The sequence below is a fragment of the Heterodontus francisci genome, chromosome 27 (assembly GCF_036365525.1).
Source record: "Heterodontus francisci isolate sHetFra1 chromosome 27, sHetFra1.hap1, whole genome shotgun sequence".
Classification (NCBI taxonomy): Eukaryota; Metazoa; Chordata; class Chondrichthyes; order Heterodontiformes; family Heterodontidae; genus Heterodontus; species Heterodontus francisci.
The window spans coordinates 55,312,988-55,336,174 of NC_090397.1; the positions used below are offsets into that span (position 1 = coordinate 55,312,988).

The window sequence follows — 23,187 nt, forward strand, 5'->3', positions numbered from 1 at the left end:
TTCCCCAGTTTTGGAAAGCAAGCAGGATTTCCTTCCCATCTAAAATTCTTTAGATTATTTCATAGTAATGGAGAAAAGCACAATAAGCATTTATTGCCACTTTCAAACTTCTAGTTGCTTCAGGAATACTGCTAGAATAGGAAGGGGTTTGAAAAAAGTTCTCACTCATGCTGCTCTCGCTGGATGTGCACTTGTGTGACATCAGGTTGGGAACAGGGTTAGGCTCAGATGTGACATTCCCTGAGGTCAAATAGTGCATTAATGCTCATTGTCAAGGCTCTCATACGAATAGTGGCTGCTCATGCGAGATACTGGATAGTATATTTGCACCTGTGGAATAGTCAAGGATTTGAGGAGAAAGAAGAAAGAGTGGTGAGAAAAGCAGACACAAAATAAAACATTATTGCTTCTGGGCCGATGCTGTAGTACTGGATTTCAGAAAAATGAGAGATAAAGAGCAATGGATGAGGATTAAAGAGGATGTCCACTTTAGACTCTTCTTATAGATTAGGTCTGAGATATTTTCAAGCTGCTTTTATGTTGTACAAAATTGTGCTAGTGTTGGGTCTTGCTCAGTCGATGGCAACATCAAAGCTTGCTAAGGCCAGTGGCTGGCATTTCTAGAGCAAATAAACTTGCCAGTTTTATCATTACTTAGCATTAACAGCTCAGAAACAGGTCATTTGGCCCAACAGGTCCATGCCAATGTTTATGCTCATGAACCTCCTTCCAACCCTTCATCAACTTCATCAACATAAGTTTCTATTCCTTTCTCCCTCATGCGTTTATCTAGTTTCCCTTTAAATGCATTAATGCTAGTCGCCTCAACCACTTCTTGTGGTTGAGAGTTCCACATTCTAACCACTCTGGGTAAAGAGGTTTCTTCTGAATTCCCTATTGGATTTATTAGAGACTATGTTATATTTCTGACCCTTTGTTAAATTTGTCAGATTCATGGCCAAAGAAAACTCCAACCATTGACAAAGGCCTGGGAATCCTGGCTACCAGTTTATTTATTTATTTAGAGATACAGCACTGAAACAGGCCCTTCGGCCCACCGAGTCTGTGCCGACCATCAACCACCCATTTATACTAATCCTACACTAATGCCGTATTCCTACCACATCCCCACCTTCCCTATATTCCCCTACCACCTACCTATACTCAGGGCAATTTATAACGGCCAATTCACCTATCAACCTGCAAGTCTTTGGCTGTGGGAGGAAACCGGAGCCCCCCAGCGAAAACCCACGCGATCACAAGGAACTTGCAAACTCCGCACAGGCAGTACCCAGAATTGAAACCTGGTCGCTGGAGCTGTGAGGCTGTGGTGCTAACCACTGCGCCGCCCAGTGTTGCAAAACTATCCTACTTTTGCATTAGGAGCAGGAATCACGAGAGCAAAACACTAGCAGCTCAAAACACAAGCAGCTCAAAACTACAGCCCCAACCAAAATCTAACTTCATAGCAGCCTGCACCACTCAATACATTTTTAAAGTTTACCTCAGTGCATTCTCATCTTATACAATTGCACGAATCAGACATCAGGCTTCAAACATAAATCTAAAATTACCAATAATGCCCACTCCAACACAGAGATAAATCTGCTCAACTGGGGAGGGACTGGGGAAAATATTTTCTTTTGAAACTTCCTTTTCCACTTGTGCTGTATTTTTTTGGATACTGTTTGCAAAGTGTACTGAAATTTCAGCTCTGACTCACTTCTTCAAGGCAATCAATGTGGGCAAAGTGACTACTGGATTGGCCCATTTCAAAACATATTTCAAAGGCTTTTTTGTGAGGAATTTTGTGTTCAAGACAACAAGCACTCTTAGCCAAGATCCTTCTACTTGCCAGATCCTTCTACTTGGTCCCACTCCCTCCTGCAAACAGGCCCATTGTTCCTATTTCTCACAGCAGCCGTGTTACATCCTGGAGTAAGATTCTGTGCATACATCAAAATTGTCAATTGTTTTGTGTTCAGTAAGAGTTGGACTGAAAAGTATTTTACACAGGATACCTGTAGCCAGCAGACTGCTGGATTTGAGCTCTGTCTCCAGACACAAATGGCCAAACCTTGAGGGCAGAGCATGCAACAAGAGCCAGATGTCAACTGAGAATGAGCACCCCACATACTGAGAATAAATACTGAGAATAAATACTGAGAAATACGTGCATTAAAAGCAAGCAGCTCCCATATTCATTTGCTTTAAGTGCAAAGAAATGTATACACATGCACTGACTAGAGTGGTCCCTTTTCACAACTCCATGAAAGCGGAAGATTGAAGAGGATTTGCTTACTAGAACATGGTTATAATAGCCCATTGTAGTACAGAATGAATTCAAGTGGTGTTCAGGATCAGCAAATAAAACGTAGAAATGTTTACAATATTCCATTGTCATGCAGGTTGAATTCAACTGGTGTTACAGTTCATTTTGCAAGAGGGAAAATTATCTCTCTTTAAAACTCCAAGTTCATTCAAACCTGTTCAATCCAGCTGGTGTCTGCTCTCCTTCCGATAGCTGTATGCCAAAGCTGAACAAGCAATGCCAGTGCAAGGCTTCTTTATTACTCAGAGGCACATGCTGCCATCTCCTACATGACAGTTCTAACACCTAAAGATAAATAGTTGATATCTATACCACAGGAGGAACGGGAACACATCACTTGTTAGATTTTCAGGAAACTAAGCAGGCAGCTAATAAAATACTGTTGCCAAGTTTGAATTAGTCAAACTCCAATTCAGAACTTGCACAATGTAATATCACCCCAAAATCACAATAACTTGACACTTTTCTAACCCACTACCACCTCCTCGCATCCCAAAAGCACTAGGTGGGGGAGGGGGGGGGGGTGGTGGTAGGGGTGGCAGCAATAATTCCCCAGTAAAGAGATAATATGTCAATATAGTATTTAGGCCCCAGTACAGGAAGTCATCTGGATAGCAGCTTCACTCCCCACTCCCCTCCAAAATGTAAATCCATCTCATCCTGTGTAGGATGTAGGGTTGCTCATCATCAACAATCATATCCACAATCCTACATGCAGAAGTACAAACAGGTCTGTCTCTACATATGATTCAGTACAACCAGGATCTGGCATGGAACAGCTGGTGCACAACTAACTAATCTTAATGCAACATTTAAAATCACCTGAGTCCAATGGTTGCAGAGAGTGACTTGACCTTGTATTCAGGCAAGAAAATTAAAAGGTAAAGATGTGAACATTCAAAACTCAAGGGAGGTGTTTGTATTTTAATTGCGTTTAAATCAGTCAGAATAAAGACTCCATTTTGGTTCTCTCCTTCTCCTTCCTCCATGCATTGCTATGCAGGAGAAGCATTTCTCTCGGCTCCCAACAGACTGCCTTGCCGTCACAGAGCAGCCAACTCAGCACTACAAGGAATGACGTAACACTGGTAGCCAGCTGACCAATTGCACTTCGCTGGCCCCCAGCTGCCGAAACATCAATTCGTATATATCCCAGAGACTGGGAGCAGAAAACTAGCTTAAATCACTGCAACACATTTGGCTACTTCAAAGAGTCGGCTGCCACATCACTTACACTCAGCACAAACCAAAATAGTATCAAAGCTACAGGGTCTGAATTGACAGCCCCTTCTGTAGTTTATGTATGCATCTAAAACTCTTCTGCTGAACCAATACAACATTGCTGGAAGCATTTATCATTAACCCCTGGAGAAGAGAGTGGGATGGAGGGGGGGGGGGGGGGGGGATGGTTTGTTAATACATACAAGAGCACTGCATCACACCAATGTACTGCTCATTACGACATGCGTCAGCAATACATTCACGTTCAGAGTGAAGGACAAAGGGATGAGAGCGCAGCCTGTGTGGCTGCCTGCAACACTGTTAAAGGGAGAAGCGAGAAAGAGAGAAGAAAGAAAGAAAATGTTCCGGAGGACAGAGGTTCCTGTTGCAGCTGTTGCAGTCACTGACCAACAAAGACCTTATTAACAGGACAAAAGGCTAAAAGAAAAGCTACCACAACTCACTACCTCAAAACAAAAAGGATACCACAAGAAATAGAGGGAAGAGAAGAGAGGCTTTCTTTCCTTCTGTTGTGATGCTGATTCTGCCAAAATAAAAAAAAAACTCATCACTGAAGATTTCCATTTCATCAGTGAGGGAAAGAGAGCGCTCTCCAGCAATCTTTTCTCCTTCAATCGCTTCCCCCCCTCCCCTTGGAGCAATCAACGGATTATTGCTAACTGTGCGGGAGGCAGCCTGCAGCTGCTGCGTCTACTGGTGAAGAACTAGCTAGTTAAGCTACTGACTGCAATGTGCTGCTCGTAGCTGTTTTTAAATTAGCCGACCCTGGCAGAGAGGAAGAGAGTGAAACAGATTAGAGAGCGTAGGTACACCGAGGAAGAGACACCGACAGCAGCAGCAGAGGGGTGGGAAACAAAATCAAAACGAAAAATCCTCTACATAAAACGCACTCCCTGGATTCTACATCAGCGATGGAGCTTGCTCGACAGCTTTCTCAATTGCAAGGACAAACACCACGACTGTTGATGGCGCTACTCTCTGGGGTAGAGAGGATGCATGCACCTGCGTAGCTAATTGGGCCTCACCTTTGCCGGTCCTTTCGACTGCTTTGGATTTACTAGGAGCCATTTTGTGAATCCTTTATTTTTTTATATTAAAGACGAGGAGGGGAAAATAGCACTAGTATCTAGTGCATGAAAACGAGGGACTGCATTCTTGTAGAGGTAGGTGTGACAGGCCGTCCTCATTGCATCTCTCTCTGCCCCCCACCCCACCACCCTCCCTTTTCACTGTCGATCGCTAAAGGCATTGGTAGCCTGCTGTGCCGGGGTAGAGGCAATTTTCAAATCAGTGCCGATCCCAGACTATGGTGAATTATGAATGTGCCACATCATGAATCTCTTGTGGCAGGTAACTGTGCATCACACCTGGAATGCTGCCCTGGTTCTTCTTGTCTACCTCACGGTACGGATGTGGAGTGTGTGCGAAGCATCAAACAGAGAACAGAGTTGTCCAGTTATCTGCTCCTGCAGTAATCACTTCAGCAAAGTCGTCTGCACTCGCCGAGGACTCAAAGAGGTCCCTCAAGGGATACCTTCTAATACCCGGTACCTCAACCTCATGGAGAACAACATCCAGCTTATCAAGGCAGACACCTTCCGACACCTGTACCACATGGAGGTCTTGCAACTCGGCCGGAATTCCATCCGGCAAATAGAGGTTGGTGCATTTAATGGACTGACTAGCCTTAACACACTGGAGCTGTTTGAGAACAGACTGACTGTGATACCTAGTGGCGCATTTGAGTCCTTTTCAAAGCTGCGTGAATTGTGGCTCAGGAACAATCCCATCGAAAGTATTCCATCATATGCTTTTAACAGGGTGCCATCCTTGCTGCGTCTGGACTTGGGGGAACTTCGAAAACTAGAGTACATCTTGGATGGTGCTTTTGAGGGCTTAATTAACTTAAAATACCTTAACCTAGGGATGTGCAATCTGAGGGATATGCCAAATCTCTCACCACTGGTGAGGTTGGAGGAGTTGGAAATGTCTAGCAACCACTTCCCCACAATTAAACCAGGATCATTTCAGGGGCTAAAATCACTGAAAAAGCTCTGGCTTATGAACTCACAAGTTAATCTGATTGAGCGAAATGCCTTTGATGACCTCACTGCACTGGTGGAACTAAATCTGGCCCACAATAACCTCACTTCGCTGCCACATGATCTGTTTGCACCACTGAGGTACCTTGTGGAGTTGCATCTGCACCACAACCCGTGGAATTGCGACTGCGATATCCTCTGGCTCACTTGGTGGCTGCGGGAGTACATCCCCACAAACTCTACTTGCTGCGGCCGGTGTCATTCCCCACCTCATATGAGGGGGAAGTACTTGACCGAGGTGGACCAGGGCACTTTTCAGTGCTCGCGGCCAGTTATACTTGATCCGCCACAGAACCTAAACATCTCCGAAGGGAGAACGGCCAAATTGAAATGCCGAACATCCTCCATGTCATCCGTTAGGTGGTTGTTGCCCAACAGCACGGTATTGAGTCATGGCTCGACACATCCCCGTATATCTGTATTTAACAATGGAACCCTATACTTCTTGCACGTTTTAATAACGGATGCTGGTACCTACAAATGTATGGTCACCAATGTGGCAGGGAATGCCGATGCATCAGCCTTCCTGAGAGTTAGCATGGCGGAGATCAACACGTCAAATTACACCTACTTTTCCACAGTTACCGTGGAAACGACACCCGACACCGTCAGGACTAAAGTACCGCTGTTTCTGTCGACACCACCCACTTACAAGCCAGCGTTCATCTCCACTCCCACGGTGCTGTTACAGAGCACGAGGAGTCCAAAAACAGTAGTGGTGGTCCCCACCTTGGCCACCATGGACACGACCCGCACCAGCCTGGACGAGGTCATGAAAACCACAAAAATCATCATTGGCTGTTTTGTGGCAGTGACTTTGCTGGCGGCTGCCATGCTCATAGTGTTTTACAAACTCCGCAAACGGCACCAACAACGGAGTACGGTGGCAGCAGCCAGGACTATAGAGATCATTAACGTGGACGAGGACATCACACCATCAGAAGGAGCCGTCGTAGTGCCCTCGGTCCACGACCACATGAATTATAACACATACAAACCAGCACATGGGGCTCACTGGACAGAGAACAGCCTGGGTAACTCGCTCCACACTACAATACCTGAGCCCTTTATTATACAGACACATACCAAGGAGAAAGTTCAGGAGACTCAGATCTGACTTCTGTACATATATATAATATAATATAATATATTATATATATATATATTGCAATAGAATGCACAAGTTGTCAGAATTTTGTAAAAAGTGCAAAACTCAGACTGTTTTCTTGTATATGCTTATATCAAAGCAACCATGGCTGATTAAAAGTGATTATATATATATATATATATATATAAAAAATAAACTATTTTCTAACCTGTAACGTATGTTTAAGAGGAGACAAAGCTGTTCAAGACGCTTTCATGACTTTGGGAAAAAAATGGGGCCGAATCAGTTTAAAAAGGGCATTCTGTAATTTTTAAAGCCAGTGCTATGAGGATGCAGTAAAACATATTTATACAGAAATTCTTTCTAAGCCCAATACCAGACTTTACAGGCTTATCTTGTAAAAGCACCAATTTGTACTGTGCCAAAATGTTAAAAAAGGCAATAAAAAAGGGATTTTTCTTTTTGAGAAGAGTTGATTTAATTTGTAATGGAAGAAAAATCGCCAGACAACCTTTCATCTGAGTGAAACCAGCGAGGGTTCGTTCCACAAGACAACATTTTATGTTTATATATAAACACACTCTTCTGCATGCAGTGTTACTGTGAATTCTATAAAATGGTGGAAGTGCGGATGAGTCTGCTAATTACTGCAAAACACAACCTTGCTTTGAGATGCTAAATTATAATTGTGTGTGTGCGCGTGTGTGTGTCCCCGCGCGCGCATGTATATATGTATTTTTGGGGAATGAGAAAGAAAGGAGTATAGGGAAGAGTATTACTTGATCTGAAAGGCAATATAGAACTTCTTCAGAAATTGCTGCTGGCACAGGATTCTGAAAATATCTGCAGCAAACTCAAAATAGGGGAGAAAGGAGGGAGAGAATCAGGGCGTATAATGAAACAGTAACCCTTTCACAACTTCTGCACTAAAAATAGAATGCATTTTTCAAGGCTAGATAGAGTGATTTATAAAACACTACGTAATGTTGGCTGTTTCTCAAACCCTGAGTTCTAATCTTCAGCATTATAAGTACTTTGCTTTATTGCTGGCGGAGTCCAGCTGCAGTGTGTCAACTGAAGTCTGTGAAGGACATTCAGTATTGAAAAGGTTAACAGACAGTATATTAAATTCTTTTACTGATCTTCTGTCATTGCTAGTGATTTATTTAAAAACATGACTGAATGCCTTGAGTAGCGGGGTGGGGGGGGGGGGGGGGCGGGTGGGGTGGGGGTGCGGTGGTGCGGTATTGGTTGGGAGAAAAACTCTGCTGGATTTTTGTCATTTCAAATATGATTATCTACAAAGGAAAATTAGAATAACATTCCTGCATGGCAAAATTAGAAAATGTGGGGATGCACTAATGGTTTAAATGGTGTATTCCTCAGCCCAAGTCTACGTTGGACAAAGAAGCAGAAAACTCCATTGCTTGCTTCAATTGCTGTAATATATGAATACCAATCTTGTTCTTGTAAAAGTTATTTGAATTTTACTGCCATAAGACATCTGCTGACTGTGCTGCCTCGAATCCAACATTAGCATGCATAGGGCACTGGCTGGCTAATTTCAAATTTTCTAAATGATGGCAAAATGGATTGAAACAGAATTGCAGTTTCATAAACCCACAAGCAGCCAGGACAGTAGAACTGCGTCAAAAAAAATAAACACACAGTGTTAAACTACTAAATTAGGTCTGCAAGAATGGTGTTGATTAAGCAATGCTTGGTTCTGTATTGTAATCATGAGCATGCTATTGTGTTTTATGCTGAGACTGGGAGGTGGGGTACTGAGAGCTGATGCACCAAGCACTCTAATCAGCTCAAGGTCTGCTACTCCAGCATAGCACACACTAGAACATTCATCGCTAACATCAGCAGCTGATAGCGGTTCTAGTAATGCTGGTCTTTACTGCGTATTAGCGCTCATTGCTGCTTTAAATTTACAATGGATTATTAATCATGTTCCACATCTGATCAATGACATTCAGGGAAGAATGAAAGTATGCATTTGAAAATAGGACATGAAGAACAGAAAACTATATAATTATCCCTGTGCCCCCATCACCCTGGCAACCTTCAAATGCTCTGCAGGAATAAACCACCCATTACACAGTAGTTGTCTCTTTTTTTTTTAAAAAGTGGCGGGGCGAAGGGATAAGGAATAGAAACGGATAAAACAGTGAAAGAACAGTAGAAATAAAGTACACCAGAGTGAGTCTAAGGGCAGGTGAGAAGTAATTAGTGTTTAGACTTTGACCTCTTAATTTTGAATACTAAAAGAGAATACTTCTTGCTTGTTAAACAGTTTTGCCTATGCAACAGTCTTTGAAGCAATGCCACATACAACAACTTGCATTTATATAGTTCCTTTAACACAGGTAAAATTTCCCATGGTGGTTCTCAGAAGAGTAATCAGATGCAAAAAAAGTTACACCAAGTCAAAGGAGGAAATATTAGGAGGTATGACTAAAAGCTTGGTCAAAGAGGTAGATTTTAAAGAACAGTCTTAAAGGAGGAGAGAGGTGGAGAGGAAGACAGATTTAGGGAGAGAATCACAAGGTTTAGGGCCGAGGTGGCTGAAGGCACTGCTGCCAATGGCGGGGTGCAGAGAGCAGGGAAATGTGCAAGGTCACAGATGGAGGAATGCAAAGTTCTAAAAGGGCTAGGGATGGTTACAGAGATGGGTGTGGGAGGAGCGGGTCATGAGGCTATGAAGTTATTTAAAGACATAGATGAGAATATTAAATTCAAGACACCGGAGGACCAGGAACTAATGTAGGTCTAAAGCAGAGGGTAATGGATCCCAATTATAGGTTACATTGATCCTACAAGAGCAATTAAAATCTCATCCAGAATGCCAGTTTAAAATATGTCAAGTGGTTTATAAAACAGAAACACATTGCAATGGTTAACAAAGTATTGTGCAATTTCAATCCCATTTGTTTTTTGATAGAAACAAACATAATCGCCAAAATGTTTTATTAATAGTTAGGCATAGTGTATAGTACCTACCTCAATCTTTTGACAGACTCTACTATAAACTGGGCTTCAGAATGTCCTATTCTAATCTTAGTTTACAAGGGATAGGGAAAGGGACAAAGAAACAGAGAAAAAGGAGAGAAATTGATAGATAAGAACCTCTGACTGCCCTTGTCAATTTGTTTTTCTGTTCAAAAGATTCAGCGATAAGCACCATCAATGTATTCTGCATGCTCGATCCGAGGAATTCAGCACCAGTTTTTCTTGGGTTTGTGTGTTTTCTTTCAAATAAATGTCAAATTTTATTCAGATCTTCATAATACATACAACAGATGTTTTGATGTTCCAATCAATGGATTTCTACAGAAAGGCTCCTAAATAATTAGGGCACTTCAAAACAATTATAACCCATTGAACTATGTGCAATGCACATTAATGAGATTGGATTTAACCTTCAACAAACGATACCCTAGATTTTTGGGGGGCCTGGTTTATCCAGTCTCCTTTGGAATCAATAACAGGATCCACTGAAATTTTCTGGATACCAAAAATGATTTTCTTTTAAAAATGGCTTGAAGTACACTGCACATTGTACTGCTGTTCTAGCCTTGCCAGCAATGGACTTGCTGCAGCATCACATTCTGCCAGACCAGACACAGGAAGCCATTTGCTGAGCTTTTCATTTCACTGACTCTTTAGTCGAGGGGTCCATACAGATCTGCCTGATATTCAGCTGCACAGGATCTATAGTAATACTTGTCATTTAATTTGTTATCCACCCACATGATTTTTATTTTACTTAAGGGAAAAAAATACTTTTGCTGATTTCCCTCAAGGATTTTGAAACGTGATTTTAAGATTTACTTTTGTTGTATTGTTTGCAATTGTTTTTATTGCCAACTTGTCTGGTTATCAGATAAAAATATCATACACTGGCTTACAGATTGGTGCTGATGTACAAGTGTTTTAATGCAGAATTCACACTGATGCAATAGGTGACTGCATAGTTGTGTACATTGGTATAATAGTGTTACGTGGTTCAGAAGTAGGCTGGCCATATTTTGTGGGTGGAAAGGGAAGGAGATAAAAGGGAAGAGGAAAAAAGGAAGAATATTTCTGTACTTCTCAAAAGCAGGAGGTGGTGTACTTCCATTTTCACTTTCATATCAGTCTCATTCCCTGCAGGGTCGAATGGTGGAGTTGATTGAGAGGAGGCTTTCCTGACTGAACATATATGAACGTATGAACAAGGAGCAGAAGTAGGCCATTCGGCCTCTCGAGCCTGCTCCGCCATTCAATAAGACCATGGCTGATCCGCTTGTGCCTCGAATTCCATACTCCCGTCTACCCCGATAACCTTTGATTCGCTTGCCAAACAAGAATCTATCTATCCTGCCTTAAAATTATTCAATGACCCCGCCTCCACCACCTTCTGAGGCAGAGAGTTCCAAAGTTGCACAACCCTCAGAGAAAAAAATTCTCCTCATCTCTGTCCTAAAAGGGTGATCCCTAATTTTAAAACAGTGCCTCCTAGTTCTGGACTCCCCTACAAGAGGAAACATCCTTTCCACATCCACCCTGTCAAGACTGTTCAGGATCTTATATACTTCAATCAAGTCTCCCCTCACTCTTCTAAACTCCAGCGAAAACAAGCCCACTCTGTCCAACCTTTCCTCATAAGACAACCCGCTCACTCCACGTATCAATCCAGTAAACCTCCTCTGAACTGCCTCCAATGCATTCACATCCTTCCTTAAAATGAGGCCAAAACTGCACAGTGTTCGAGATGTGGTCTTACCAATGCCCTGTATAACTGAAGCACAACATCCTTACTTTTATTTTCAATTCCTCTCGTAATAAAGGATAGCATTCCATTAGCCTTCTTTATGACTTGCTGTACCTGCATACTAACTTTTTGAGATTCATGTACTAGAACACCTAGATCCCTCTGCACCTCGGAGTTTTGTAGTCGCTCTCCGTTTAAGTAATACTCTGCTTTTTTATTCCTCCTGCCAAAGTGAACAACTTCACATTTTCCCACATTATATCCCACCTGCCAGATTTTTGTTCACTCATTCAACCTATCTGTATCGGTTTGCAACCTCCTTATGTCCTATCTATCTTTGTTGTCATCTGTAAATTTAGCTACCATGCCATCGCTCCCCTCATCTCAATCATTGATATAAATTGTAAAAAAGTTGAGGCCCTAGCACAGATCCCTGCAGGACTCCACTCATCACATCCTGCCAATCAGAAAAGGACACATTTATGCATACTTGCTGTTTTCTGCCAGCCAGCCAATCTTCTATCCATGCCAATATGTTACCCACTACATACACCATGAGCTCCTACTTTGCGCAATAACTTTTTACGTGGCACCTTGCCAAATGTCCTCCGGAAATCCAAGTACAGTACGTCAACCGGCTCCCCTTTATCCAGAGCACATGTTACTCGTTCTCATAGCTCCCATGAGTTATGTGTAGTATATTGAGATAGCAGAAAATTGGGACTCATTAACAGTGCCATAAACAGGCTTTAATCCTCTTACAGCAAAACTTAAGAACTATGTTTTAAACTTATACAAGTAATGACATCTTCATCAAATATTTTTCGCACTTGATGTGATCTTTTCTCAGTGAAAGAAACAACAACACCATCAACAGAACTCGTGCGAAATGCACAAGTCAACACTTTACATTTGATAGGCTCCATTTCTTCTTACCTGGTATAGAGTACAAAAGGTCATGATGCAGGATGTGATCTATATTCTTTTCATGTTGCTCATCATAACTCAGGAATGACCAAGATGATCAACCATCTCGGACATCATTCCCTATGCCTCTTCTTCATAAAACCTTAAATTGAGGCTGATTCCGTTGACAGCGCTTTTAATTCTCCACGAGAGGTGAAAATAAACCATGTGTATGATTTTAGTAGGATCTACATAGTTAGGATTTGACTCTCCAGTATTGGGCCTAAACACCAATAAGTTATATGAGCTGTTAACGATACATATATTGATCACATCAGACTGCTAGCCAAGAATAGCCTTTACAGACACTCTTCACCTGCTTTCCTGTTCAGCCCACAGTCTAACAACACTGCCTGCTGCAGCATTATTATGCAGTCCAGGTGGTGTGCAGGTTCCATTCCTGATCTCTACCCAATTAACAAAATCAAGCTAGGACAGCAAATCAAAGACTTAACATTTGGCATCTTGGACTAAGTAGGCCTGTCGCCAGGGTTTGAGGGTGAGATGGAGAGAGATGTGGTGAAGGGGGGGGGGGGAGCGAGACAGGGAGCGCGCGAGAGCAAGACAGAGCGCGCACCAGAGCTAGACGGGGGGGGGGGGGGGGGGGGGGGGGGGAAACAGACACGTTGGGGGGGGGGGGAGAGAGACGTGAGGGGGGGGGGGGGGAAGAGAGACGTGAGGGGGGGGGGGAAGAGAGACGTGAGGGGGGGGGAAGAGAGACGTGAGGGGGGGGGGGAAGAGAGACGTGAGGGGGGGGGGGAAGAGAGACGTGAGGGGGGGGGAAGAGAGACGTGAGGGGGGGGGGGAAGAGAGACGTGAGGGGGGGGGGGAAGAGAGACGTGAGGGGGGGGGGAAGAGAGACGTGAGGGGGGGGGGGGAAGAGAGAGGGGGGGAAGGGGGAAGAGAGAGGGGGGGAAGGGGGAAGAGAGAGGGGGGGAAGGGGGAAGAGAGAGGGGGGGAGGGGAAGAGAGAGGGGGGGAGGGGAAGAGAGAGGGGGGCAGGGGAAGAGAGAGGGGGGCAGGGGAAGAGAGAGGGGGGGAGGGGAAGAGAGAGGGGGGGAGGGGAAGAGAGAGGGGGGGAGGGGAAGAGAGAGGGGGGGAGGGGAAGAGAGAGGGGGGGAGGGGAAGAGAGAGGGGGGGAGGGGAAGAGAGAGGGGGGTGGGGAAGAGAGAGGGGGGGAGGGGAAGAGAGAGGGGGGAGGGGAAGAGAGAGGGGGGAGGGGAAGAGAGAGGGTGGAGGGGAAGAGAGAGGGTGGAGGGGAAGAGAGAGGGGGGAGGGGAAGAGAGAGGGGGGAGGGGAAGAGAGAGGGGGGGAGGGGAAGAGAGAGGGGGGGAGGGGAAGAGAGAGGGGGGGAGGGGAAGAGAGAGGGGGGAGGGGAAGAGAGAGGGGGGAGGGGAAGAGAGAGGGTGGAGGGGAAGAGGAGAGAGGGGGAGGGGAAGAGGAGAGAGGGGGAGGGGAAGAGGAGACAGGGGAAGAGGAGAGAGGGGAAGAGGAGAGAGGGGAAGAGGAGAGAGGGGGAGGGGAAGAGGAGAGAGGGGGGGGGGGGGGGAAAGCCAGTGAAGTACTTTTGAAGTGAAGCTACTCTTGTAATGTAAGCAACAGCTGCCAATTAGTGTACAGCAAACTCCCACAAACCACAATGTGACGGTGACCAGACAATCTGTTTTGTAATGTTATCCGAGGGATAAATATTGGCCAGAATATCAGGGATAACTCCTCTGCTCTTCTTCAAAACAATGCCACAGGTTCTTTTACATCCACCTGAAAAGGCAGGCAGGGTCTCAGTTTAACATCTTATCTGAAGAACCACACCTCCGACAGTGCAGAACCCCTCAGTACTCCACTGGAGTACGAGCCTTGATTTTTGTGCTCAAGCCCTGGAGTGGGACGTGAACCAATAACCTTCTGACTCAGAGGTGAGAATGCACACTAAGTCACTGCTGACACACTAAGTCAGCCAAATTTTGAAATCAAATCATGGCCTTGAAATCACTTCACTTACCACTTTATGTTACTCATTATTTTTATTTTTCTCTACATTGTTAAAGTTTGTTTCATGTATTTTGTTTATTTGGGGTGGGGTGTGGGGTGGGCGGGTGGAGGGGTTCAGGGCGAAGAGGAGGAAAATGGTCAGGGTCCCATGTCTCAGCTACTCTTGTGCCAGCATGTCTTAGCACTCAGCTGCTGTACAATGCTAACATAGTCAACATATTTTCATGAACATTTCATGTTTTAACTTGGGTATCAACCTGTTTATTTTGAACACCTCACTTAAAAACAGCAGACTGATAAATATGATACAAACACATTAAGTTCTTTAAGATTATATCACACGGGATCATTTCCAAATTACTGTGCGTTTAACCAAGAAATGAACTCCAATCGTAAGAAAAAGTGGTAATGGCTTCTATTTTCAACCACTTGCATGTGTGTGTTAACAGATCATGGTCCAGTGATGCCCTCCACAAGCAAACAGCCTTCTGACATTCACTGTTTAAGCTTACACATTTGTGTAAGTACATACTTGACAGAGGTACCAGAGAGTGCTGTGTCCAAAAAAAAGTGAATGGCTTCAAGGAAGGAGGAAATTGGAATGAGTGGGTGCTTTCAGTGAGAGAAAAGAGACAGCAGAAAAATATTCATATGATCTGCCAGATTTCAAATGTAATTTTTTAAAAATTCTTTCTTGGGATGTGAGCAGCACTGGCAAGGCCAGCATTTATTGCCCATTCCTAATTGCACTTGGGAAGGTGGTGACGAGCTGCCTTCTCAAACCACTGCAGTCCATGTGGTGTAGGTACATCCACAGTGCTGTTATGGAGGGTGTTCCAAGTTTTCAACCCAGCAACAGTGAAGGAACAGCGATATAGTTCCAAGTCAGAATGGTGTGTGACTTGGAGTGGAAATTGTAGCTGGTGGGGTTCCCATGTGTCTGCTGCCCTTGTCCTTCTAGGTGGTAGAGGTCACGGGTTTGGCAGGTGTTGCTGCAGTGCATCTTATAGATAGTACACACTGCTGCCACTTTGTGCCGGTGGTGGAGGGAATGAATGTGGTGGTGGATAAGTTGCTTTGTCTTGGATGGGGTTGAGTTTCCGGAGTGTTGTTGGAGCTGCACTCATCCAGGTAAGTGGAGTGTATTTCACTACACTCCTGACTTGTGCCCTGCAGATGGTGGAAAGGCTTTGGGAAGTTGGGAGGCAAGTTACTCGCCACAGAATTCCCGGCCTCTGAACTGCCCTTGTAGCCACAGTATTTATTTGGATGGTCCACTTCAGTTTCTGGTCAATGGTAACCCCCAGGATGTGGATGGTGAGGGATTTAGTGATGGTAAGGCCATTGAATATCATGGGTAGATGGTTAGATTCTCTCTTGTTGGAATTGGTAAATGTCTGGCACTTGTGTGGTGCAAATGTATCAGTCCAAGCCTTAAGGTTGTCCAGATTTTGCTGCATGTGGGCGCAGACTGCTTCAGTATCTGAGGAGTTGGGAATGGTACTGAACAATGTGCTATCAGTGAACATCCCCACTTCTGACCTTCTATTGGAGGGAAAGTCATTGATGAAGTACCTGAAGATGGTTGGGCCTAGGACATTACCCTGAGGTATGCTGCAGCCATGTCCTGGGGCTGAGAGTATTAGCCTCCAACAGCCGCAACCATCTTCCTTAGTGCTAGGTATGAGTCCAACCAGTGGTGAGCTTTCCCCCCAAATCCTATTGACTTCCATTTTGCTCAGGGTCCTCGATGCCACATTCAATGTTGCATTGATGTTAAGTGCAGTCACTCTCATGCCACCTCTGGAATTCAGGTGTTTTGTCCATGATTGGCGCAAGGCTGTAATGAGATCTGGAGCTGAGTGGCTCTGATGGAAGCCAAACTAAGCAGCAATGAGCAGGTTGTTGCTGAGTAAATGTCGCTTGATAGCACTGTTGTCAACACGTTCCATCACTTTCCTGACGATTGAGAGTAGATTGATGGGGTGGTATATGGCTGGATTGGATTTGTCCTGCTTTTTCTGAACTGGACATACCTAGGCAATTTTCCACATTGTCGGGTAGATGCCAGCGTTGTAGCTATACTGGAACAGCTTGGCTAAGGGCTTGGCTAGTTCTGGAGCACAAGTCTTTGGTACAACAGTCAAGATGTTGTCAGGGCACATAGCCTTTGCTGCATCTAGTGCTTTCAGCCTTTTCTTAATATAACAGAGTGAATTGAATTGTCTGAAGACTGGCATCTATGCTGGTGCAGATCTCAGGAGGTCGTCGAGATGGATCATCCACTCAGCATTTCTGGCTGAAGGTGATTGCAAATGCTTCAGTTTTGTGTATTGCACTGACATGAGATAGATAGATATATATAAAAAAAATATAAATACTTCAACCGACAAGTACTGCAAATTCAAAGTTCGAGCACTGCTAAACCCCAAGTTTTGTCATTTATAAGTGCAAATACTTCCTTTCTTTCCTTTTCCTCTGTATTTTATACAATATATTCAGAACTTCACTTCATATGCAGCTACATCTTTAAATGTCCTTTAATTATTAAGCTGCATGCAGGCAAGGTTGCAAGGTACAGACCATATAATAGTTACAGCATAGATATCCCGTTGAGTCCATGCTGGCTCTCAGCAACAGCAATTTAGCTAGTCTCACTCCCCAGCCCTTTCCTCGTAGCCCTGCAAATTTTCTCTCTTCAGTGCTTATCCAATTCCCTTTTGAAAGCCACAATTGAATCTGCCTCCACTGCCCTCTCAGGCAGTGCATTCCAGATCCTAACCACTCACAGCGTAGAAAAGTTTTGCCTCACATTGCCTTTGGTTCTTTTGTCAATCACCTTGAATCTGTGTCTTCTAGTTCTTGACACTTCCATCAATGGGTGATATACGACCATTATTATTAATGACAAATTTGAAGGTAAAGAGCATCATGTGATTGACATGGACGATCATAAGAATTCAGCTGAACTTTGTTGGCACCAATGTGCACATATTGATCCTATGTTTCCTGCCCTGCCCTACCCAGATAATGCTAGTACCATTAATCTGCCCTCTTCCTATTGCTGAAATCTTCAATTCTCAAGAGTACACATTAAGCCATAGTTATAACAATAACCTTCCAAATGAATTGTGCAATCGCCTAGCCGCTTTGGTCCAGAGTCAGTTGGCTTACATCACCAGTGTTACGAGTATGGCTTGTGTTTCAGATGAAATGACTATTCCACCACCCTCCACCTCCAACGAAAAGAGGTTACCCTATTTGCCGTTACCCAACATCCTTGAAAATCCTGAGGTTGTTCAAATCTTTATGATAGACCTCTGTCATGGTAGGCCCCCACCTGCCAAGAATGAGGCACATTATGGGGGCGGCACAGTGGCGCAGTGGTTAGCACCGCAGCCTCACAGCTTTAGGGACCCGGGTTCGATTCCGGGTACTGCCTGCGTGGAGTTTGCAAGTTCTCCCTGTGTCAGCGTGGGTTTTCTCCGGGTGCTCCGGTTTCCTCCCACATGCCAAAGACTTGCAGGTTGATAGGTAAATTGGCCATTATAAATTGTCACTAGTATAGGTAGGTGGTAGGGAAATATAGGGACAGGTGGGGATGTTTGGTAGGAATATGGGATTAGTGTAGGATTAGTATAAATGGGTGGTTGATGTTCGGCACAGACTCGGTGGGCCGAAGGGCCTGTTTCAGTGCTGTATCTCTAATCTAATTAATTTTGTCATGAACATTGATTTTTAACTGTTGTTGGAGCGAGGAAATGACTTGTTAAACAGATCAGCCATGGCTGGAAAAAAACATTTACGTACTAACAGACCATCGAAGGTGAGAAAGCGCATGCCAGGGCCTGCTGAGGATGATACAATCCACAAGGGCCAGGACTGGTTAGACCAGCTGGTCACATGACTAACTGGCTGTTCCAGGGTTTTTTTTGAACTGGCCACAGGGAGTTTGAAGTCAGAAAGACTGTTTGCTCCTGGACTGAAAATTTCTCCCGTCTGCTCCCATCTCTTTCTCATGGAACTCTAAGTCCACTGAAGACACATGAACCCCAAGATAGAAAGGTCTTCTACAGCAAACAAGGTTTAAGAATAATACTGGGCCCCAACGAAAAACAAGATCTATCTACAATCAAGGACTCTACAGTGAGCTCAAGGATCCATAATAAAAACCCTCTTCAGAGATTGCCTCAAACTTTTCCACTTTATTTTTTCTGCTCTGTTCTGTCTCTATCGGCATGTGTATATCGCGTAAGCATGCTAGCATGGGCGCTTCATGTACCCGTAGGTGTTAACCGAATTAGAGTTTAAGTTTAATAAATGTCAACCTTTCTTCTTTAAACCTAAGAAAACCTGTTTGGCTTATAATTGGAAGCTAGTGAACAAGGATTCACGAAGGGGAAGCTAAAAAAAACAGTGTTTTTAAAATTAAACCTTGTTACGGTAAGACCAGGTGAAGGCTGAGAGGGACCTCTGGACACCTTTCTCACCTGGTCGTAATCTAATGGGTAAGACTCCTGGTATGAAAGGTTATGAAGTTAGAATTTCCTGATTATTCAGGTTAGTAAGTTAGCATATAACAGATGTATACAGACCCGAAGGTCAGATTCAACCCCTCATACTTTGTACATCTATTCTACAATTGGCCTGAGTGCCCCTTGGGCTTGGATTGGGGCTATGGCTTCTGAACCCTATCTTCCCCCACCTTAAAGTCAAAGAACCTATATATTATATTGAATTTACAGCACAGAAACAGCCCATACAGCCCAATTGGTCTATGCTCCAGACAAGTCTCCTCCCACTCTACTTCACCTAACCTTATGCACCTTCCTTTGTAAAACTAAATTAAACCATGTCTTTTGCTTCCATACCTTTGGGGAATTTGCTACAAAGACAAACAGTCTGGTTCAGCCTCAAATATTCGCCAGGGAGGGGAATTGCATCGGTGGTTAGGAAATAGAGTTTGTGGCAGGAGCCAAAAAGAATGACTATGGTCTTCCTTATATTCAATTGGAGAAAATATTTGCTCATCCAATATTGAACGTTGGGCGAAATACTCATAGTTTAGGTTTATGTGAGGAAAAGCCACTTTCGCAGCACATTGGAAGGTACCCAGCAGCCACCCAAGCAGTTAGGCTCCAGCACCACTCAGTTCTTTCAGGAGAAGTAAAGAATGTTGCAAGGTGGTGTAGGGAGGTGTAAATAAGCACACTGGAGTCGGAATTGCTGGGTGAGAGGTGCAGTGCTTATAACAGCAGCAGGAACACCTGATATCAGCAGTGCAGTTACTGTACAACCGGTCATATGTCTGAGAATTGGTTATGTAAAATGGAGTAAAAGCAAAATACTGCGGATGCTGGAAATCTAAAATAAAAACAAAAAATGCTGGAAATACTCAGCAGGCCTGGCAGCATCTGTGGAGAGAGCAGAGTTAACCTTTCAGGTCAATAACCCTTCAGAACTAGCAGATATTAGAAATGTGAAAGGTTTCAAGCAAGTAACGCGGGGGTGGGGCAAGAGATAACAAAGGAGAAGGTGTAGACCGCCACCCTCCTCCACCTGGCTGAACTTGTTCTCACATTGAACAACTTCTCCTTCAACTCCACTCACTTCCTTCAAATAAAAGGTGTTGCTATGGGTACCCGCATGAGTCCTAGTTACGCCTGTCTTTTTTGTGCGATATGTCGAACAATTTTTGTTCCAGTCCTACTCAGGCCCCCTCCCCCAACTCTTTTTCCAGTACATTGATGACTGTATTGGTGCAGTTTCCTGATCCAGCCCCAAACTGGTTAACTTTATCAACTGTGCTTCTAATTTCCACCCTTCTCTCACCTTTACATGGTCCATCGCCGACACTTCCCTTCCACGACTTCTCTGTCTCCATCTGTGGAGATAGGCAGTCTACTAATATCCATTATAAGCCTACTGACTCCCACTGCTACCCTGACTACACTTCTTCACGCCCTGCCTCCTGTAAGGACTCCATTCCATTATCCCAGTTTCTCCATCTCCGACACATCTGCCCTGATGATGCTACCTTCCATAACAGCACTTCTGATATGTCTTCCTTTTTCCTCAACCGAGGATTCCCCCCACTGTGGTTGACAGGGCCCTCAACCGTGTCCGGCCCATTTCCTGCACCTCTACCCTCACTCCTTCCCTTCCCTCCCAGAACTGAGACAGGGTTCCCCTTATCCTCACTTTCCACCCCATCAGCCTCCATATCCAAAAGGATCATCCTCCGCCATTTCCGCCACCTCCAGCGTGATGCCACTAGCAAACGCATCTTCCCCTCCCTTCCCCTGTCAGCATTCCAAAGGTATCGTTCCCTCCACGACACCCTGGTCCACTCCTCCCTTACCACGGCACCTTCCCCTGCAATGGCAGGAGGTGTAATACCTGCCCATTTACCTCCTCTCTCCTCAATATCCAAGACTCCAAACACTCCTTTCAGGTGAAGCAGAAACTTACTTGTACTTCTTCCAATGTAGTATACTGTATCCGCTGCTCACAATGTGGTCTCCTCTACACTGGGGAGACTAAATGCAGACTGGGTGACCGCTTTGCGGAACACCTCCGCTCAGTCCGAATGCATGACCCGAGCTCCGGTTGCTTGCCATTTCAACACTCCCCCCTGCTCTCATGCTCACATCTCTGTCCTGGGATTGCTGCAGTATTCCAGTGAACATCAACGCAAGCTCAAGGAACAGCATCTCATTTACTGATTGGGCACACTACAGCCTGCCAGACTGAATATTGAGGTCAATAATTTCAGAGCATGACGGGCCCCCCATTTTACTTTTATTTTTAGTTATTTTTCCTTTTAAATCTTAGTTTGTTCAGTTTGCCTACCTACTTTTTTTCATGTTTGTGCCTGTGGTTGTTCAGTTTTCAGTCCATAACACCCTATCTGTACTAATGTTTTGTCTTTCAACACACCATTAACATATTGTTTGCCTTTGCTCCATGACCTTCTGGTCGGTTATTCTCTGTGACCTTGTTCTATCTACACCTTCTCTTTTGTTATCTCTTGCCCCACCCCCATTTTACTTGCTTAAAATCTTTCACATTTCTAATATCTGCTAGTTCTGAAGAAGGGTCACTGACCTGAAACGTTAACTCTGCTTCTCTCTCCACAGATGCTGCCAGACCTGCTGAGTATTTCCAGCATTTCTTGTTTTTAGTATGTAAAATGGAGGTTTAGTACCGATGACCTAAACCAGAAAAGCATAGCAACAAGCCACCAAAACTACTTTATGAGGGTGATATTTTCGTTGTGGGGAGAAAGAATGGTAGGGTTGGGAGAGGGGGAATGTTAGGTACACACCACCAGAAGGTATGGACTTTGTAATGGTCTTAATTTCAAATCAGCTATCACCAGGATCTCAGTTATCCCTGATTCATGGCAATGTCTCAGGGCTTTCTAAATACACATAGAAAACTTAGCTTTAGCAGCTTCCCTCTATCTCCTTTATGCTCATCATCAGGCCTACAACTTGTGCAGACAGACACTTAAGATTTTTTATCAATTAATGAAGTTTTCCAAGACCCCCGCTATGTTATCCTGTTGTTCTCCCTCACTGATAGTTTACTTTGCAATTTGATGTTCACTGTAAAGAATGATTCAGGGGCCCATCTTGTACCACAGGATGCTGATTGCCTAAATTTTCCTCCTTCTCCTTTGTAGAGTGCTTACAAATGTCTTTCTATAGACAAAGAGCATTGAAAAGCTAAACTATTGTAATTTCTTGAAAAATCTCACAGCTGAAGCCAACCAACTCCTGATCTCAAACTTTGCTGCACAAATAATATTTCTGCTGCATTTCGTGCCAACTGTAGTCAGCCAGTGTAATAGTAACAACTTGATTAAGACACACAGAGTTAAACAATAAGGCAAACATCAGTGAAATGAATGTGAAACCTTACACAGTTAAGCCCCATGTCCATTTTTATTCCCACTGAAATTAAACAAAAAAAGCAAAGAAAGTTAGTAATAAAAGAACTGTAAAGATAAAGAGAAGCTATTTCACTCAGTTTCAACCCTTCTCCAATCACAGCATCCAAATGCCAATTGAGTACTGCCAGGAGTTTTTGCCTCCACTTTCCTGCCATTAGACCACCCCAGGTATTGATCACTGTGCAAGGAAGTGCATTCAGGCATTAGTCCTGAGCTTGCCTTTTACTAGTTGTTACTTATGCCTCCTTACCCTGCAGTCATGGTTTAAATTGAAAGACTGCTCAGGATTAACCCTTTTATTACATTAGATTCTTTACTATGTTTATGAAGTGCATCAAATCAATTTCAGGTATCCAAAATAAACCAGGAGCTAGATTGTTCTTCTAAGATAACACTACATTTTACTGTTGTTGGAACCCAATATCAAACTCGAGCACTCCCAACTTGGGTAGATTATGGACAGAGTTTTTTCAGGCTGCATTTGCTGACAATGCAACCACTAGGAGGTGCTGTACTGGCACACGTGCAAATGCAGTCTGTTCCATTAAAAGGTCATAGTCTGCGATGTTCAGGCAGCTGCCAGGACTAAAGATGGCGCAGAGGCCGACCAGGCACATTACGCGATGACGTTTTCCTCACATGCGCCAACCAGTCCTGGCAAGGCTGAACGCCGCGCACACGCAGAAAGCAGGAGCCCATGTGCGCATCTTGGCGCGGTCTGATGATG

The 23,187-nt window shown here is 44.2% G+C and overlaps 2 protein-coding genes across 3 annotated transcripts in view; one reads left to right on the plus strand and one right to left on the minus strand.

Moving 5' to 3' along the window:
* snd1 (staphylococcal nuclease and tudor domain containing 1) overlaps nt 1–23,187 on the minus strand; it is a 1,066,795-nt gene that overhangs the window by 474,290 nt on the left and 569,318 nt on the right. The window lies entirely within an intron of this gene.
* On the plus strand, nt 3,842–7,187 carry lrrc4.2 (leucine rich repeat containing 4.2). Its single transcript, XM_068059387.1, has one exon. The coding sequence runs from the start codon at nt 4,895–4,897 to the stop codon at nt 6,791–6,793; it is 1,899 nt and encodes a 632-aa protein (XP_067915488.1). The 5' UTR covers nt 3,842–4,894; the 3' UTR covers nt 6,794–7,187.